General features: G+C 51.8%; 1 protein-coding gene across 1 annotated transcript in view; it reads left to right on the plus strand.

Annotated features, from left to right (window-relative positions):
* Nucleotides 1-827: 827 nt before the first annotated feature.
* The window catches only part of LOC311099731 (kelch-like protein 40b), a gene marked incomplete at its 5' end in the record, with an annotated part of 22,100 nt that continues 19,461 nt past the window's right edge, over nt 828-3,466 (plus strand). Inside the window, 2 exons of the mRNA XM_084140469.1 lie at nt 828-1,532; nt 3,303-3,466. The exon at nt 3,303-3,466 is cut by the window's right edge and continues 271 nt beyond it. Of these exons, the coding sequence (XP_083996595.1) occupies nt 828-1,532; nt 3,303-3,466 (869 nt within the window). The remainder of the gene's footprint in view (nt 1,533-3,302) is intronic.

Raw genomic sequence — 3,466 nt, forward strand, 5'->3', positions numbered from 1 at the left:
TGGAGCAAGGAGGTAGGGAAGGAGTTGAGGAAGGAAACAGAGAAGGAGTGAAGGAAGGAGGCAGGGAAGGAGTGAAGGAGGCAGGGAAGGTGTTGAGGAAGGAGGCCGGGAAGGTGTATAGGAAGGAAGCGGGGAAGGAGTTGAGGAAGGAGGCAGGGAAGGAGTGGAGGAAGGAGACAGGGAAGGAGTTGAGGAAGGAGGCAGGGAAGCCGTGTAGGAAGGAGGCAGGGAAGGAGTTGAGGAAGGAGGCAGGGAAGGAGTGGAGGAAGGAGACAGGGAAGGAGTTGAGGAAGGAGGCAGGGAAGCCGTGTGGAAGGAGGCAGGGAGGGGAGAAGAAGAAGGAGGAAGCCACTTCAGACTATTGATATGAACCCAATTTAGCCCCACATGACTCAGAAATAACTGATCTCGCATGAGGCATTGTGTCAGCTGTCCGAGTGGGGAGGGGGACGGCGGGTGGTGGTGAGGGGTGTATTACATTTCACATGTTCCAGAATGGATTCCACAGAGTGCCCCACACTGAGGACAAGCCTATATATAAACTACCAGTTGGAGCAGGAGTTAAAAGGACGGGACAGCTGAGGGAGTGAGACCAGCCGCCCCAGAGTACACTCCTTACGGTTCAAACCACACAGACCCAGGCTACTTATAAACACACAGACCGAACCCCTACCTCCTCTTTCCAGGCTGGACAGTGAAGAGAGCCTGATCTTGGAGCTCTGCTGTGTGGACAGGAGACAGACAGGACAGACACCAAGGACCAGGACGCCCTAGGCCTCTCGTTTCCTGCTTATTGACTGGAAGTTGTCCCCCTGGACCGAGGCACCATGGCTCTGTCCATCGACCCGGCCGAGGAGCCCAGGATGTACCAGCAGACCCTGTTGCAGGACGGTCTCTATGATCTACTGGAGAATGACAAGCTGGTGGACTGTGTCCTGAAGATCAAGGACAAGGAGTTCCCCTGCCACCGTCTGGTGCTGTGTGCCTGCTCCTCCTTTTTTAGGGCCCTGTTCCTGTCAGACCTGGAAGAGGAGAAGAAGCAAGAGGTGGTGTTGGAGGATGTAGAGCCGGGGGTCATGGGTCTGATTCTGAAGTACCTCTACACCTCCACCATTAATGTGACAGAGCAGAATGTCCAGGACATCTTCTCTGTCGCCAACATGTTCCAGATTCCTTCTATTTTCACAGTGTGTGTCTCCTTCCTCCAGAAGAAACTCAGTCTCAGTAATTGTCTGGCTATATTCCGACTGGGCCTGATGCTGGACTGTCCTCGCCTCGCTGTCTCCGCTCGCAACTACGCCTGCGAACGCTTCCAGCTCATCGCTCGTGATGACGACTTCCTGACGCTGGGTCCCAGCGAGCTGGCAGCCATCTTGACAGCGGACACGCTGAATGTGGAAACGGAGAAAGAGGTGTTTGAGGCAGTGGAGAAGTGGGTCGGTCAAGATGTGGAGAACAGGTTGAAGGAACTACCCGGACTGATGGATTGTGTCAGACTCAGACTGGTCGACAAGGACTACTTCACTGAGACGGTGAGCAGTATGTCTAGTGTTAATCAAATCAAATCAATATATATATGGACAAGCAATGACAGAGCGGCATGGACTAAGATACAGTAGAATATTATAGAATAGAATGCAGTAATGCAAGATATGTAAACATTTTTAAGTGACTAGTGTTCCATTTCTTAAAGTGGCCAGTGATTTCAATAGGCAGCAGCAGCCTCTAATGTGCCAGTGATGGCTATTTAACAGTCTGATGGCCATGAGATAGAGGCTGTTTTTCATTCTCTCGGTCCCAGCTTTGATGCACCTGTACTGACCTCGCCTTCTGGATGATAGTGGGGTGAACAGGCAGTGGCTCAGGTGGTTGATGTCCTTGATGATCTTTTTGGCCTTCCTGTGACATCGGGTGCTGTAGGTGTCCTGGAGGGCGGGTAGTTTGCCCCCCGGTAATGCGTTCGGCAGACCGAACCACCCTCTGGAGAGCCCTGCGTTTGCGGGCGGTGCAGTTGCCGTACCAGGCGGTGATACAGCCCGACAGGATGCTCTCAATTGTGCATCTGTAAAAGTTTGTGAGGGTTTTAGGTGCCAAGCCAAATTTTCTTCAGCCTCCTGAGGTTGAAGAGGCTCTGTTGCGCCTTCTTCACCACACTGTCTGCGTGGGTGGATAATTTCAGTTTGTCAGTGACGTGTACGCCAAGGAACTTGAAGCTTTCCACCTTCTCCACTGTGGTCCCGTCGATGTGGATAGGGGGGTGCACCCTCTGCTGTTTCCTGAAGTCCACGATCATCTCCTTTGTTTTGTTTTGTTGAGTGAGAGGTTATTTTCCTGGCACCAGACTCCCAGAGCCCTCACCTCCTCCCTGTATGCGGTCTTGTCATTGTTGGTAATCAAGCCTACTACAGTTGTGTCGTCTGCAAACTTAATGATTGAGTTGGAGGCGTGTTGGCCACGCAGTCATGGGTGAACAGGGAGTACAGGAGGGGTCTGAGCATGCACCTTTGTGGGGCCCCCGTGTTGAGGATCAGCGAAGTGGAGATGTTGTTTCCTACCTTCACCACCTGGGGGCAGCCCGTCAGGAAGTCCAGGACCCAGTTGCACAGGGCAGGGTTCAGACCCAGGGCCTCGAGCTTAATGATGAGCTTGGAGGGTACTATGGTTTTGAATGCTGCGCTATAGTTAATGAACAGCATTCTTACATAGGTATTCCTCTTGTCCAGATGGGATAGGGCAGTGTGCAGTGTGATGGTGATTGCATCGTCTGTGGATCTATTGGGGCGGTAAGCAAATTGAAGTGGGTCTAGGGTGACAGGTAAGGTGGAGGTGATATGATCCTTGACTAGTCTCTCAAAGCACTTCATGATGACAGAGGTGAGTGCTACGGGGCGATAGTCATTTAGTTCAGTTACCTTTGCTTTCTTGGGTACAGGAACAATGGTGGCCATCTTGAAGCATGTGGGGACATCAGACTGGGATAGGGAGAGATTGAATATGTCCGTAAACACACCAGCCAGCTGGTCTGCGCATGCTCTGAGGACGTTTCTAGGGATGCCGTCTGGGCCGGCAGTCTTGCGGGGTTTAACACGCTTAAATGTCTTACTCACTTCGGCCACGGAGAAGGAGAGCCCACAGTCCTTGGTGGTGGGCCGCGTCACTGGTGGAGGAGCATGACTGTTATAATGTAGTAGGCCTGTGTGTGTAAAATACTGCTGTTTCTTCTTGTCTGCTGTCTTGATGTTGTGTGTTACTGTATGTGATTGTTGTCACATGTTGTAATAATCTATAAAATCTCCCACCAGGTGGAGAAGCATGAGTGGATCTGCTCCAACCCTGAGATGGAGAAGAAACTTCAGCTGGTCAGAGACGCTCATGCTGGAAAACTCCCCGACCTCCCACCTCAGAAGAAAACTAAGAAGAAGACTGTAGAAAAGAAGGCAGAGCAGGAGGGAGGAGAGGAAGAGGA

Source organism: Coregonus lavaretus (assembly GCF_964263955.1).
Source record: "Coregonus lavaretus genome assembly, chromosome: 2".
NCBI lineage: Eukaryota > Metazoa > Chordata > Actinopteri > Salmoniformes > Salmonidae > Coregonus > Coregonus lavaretus.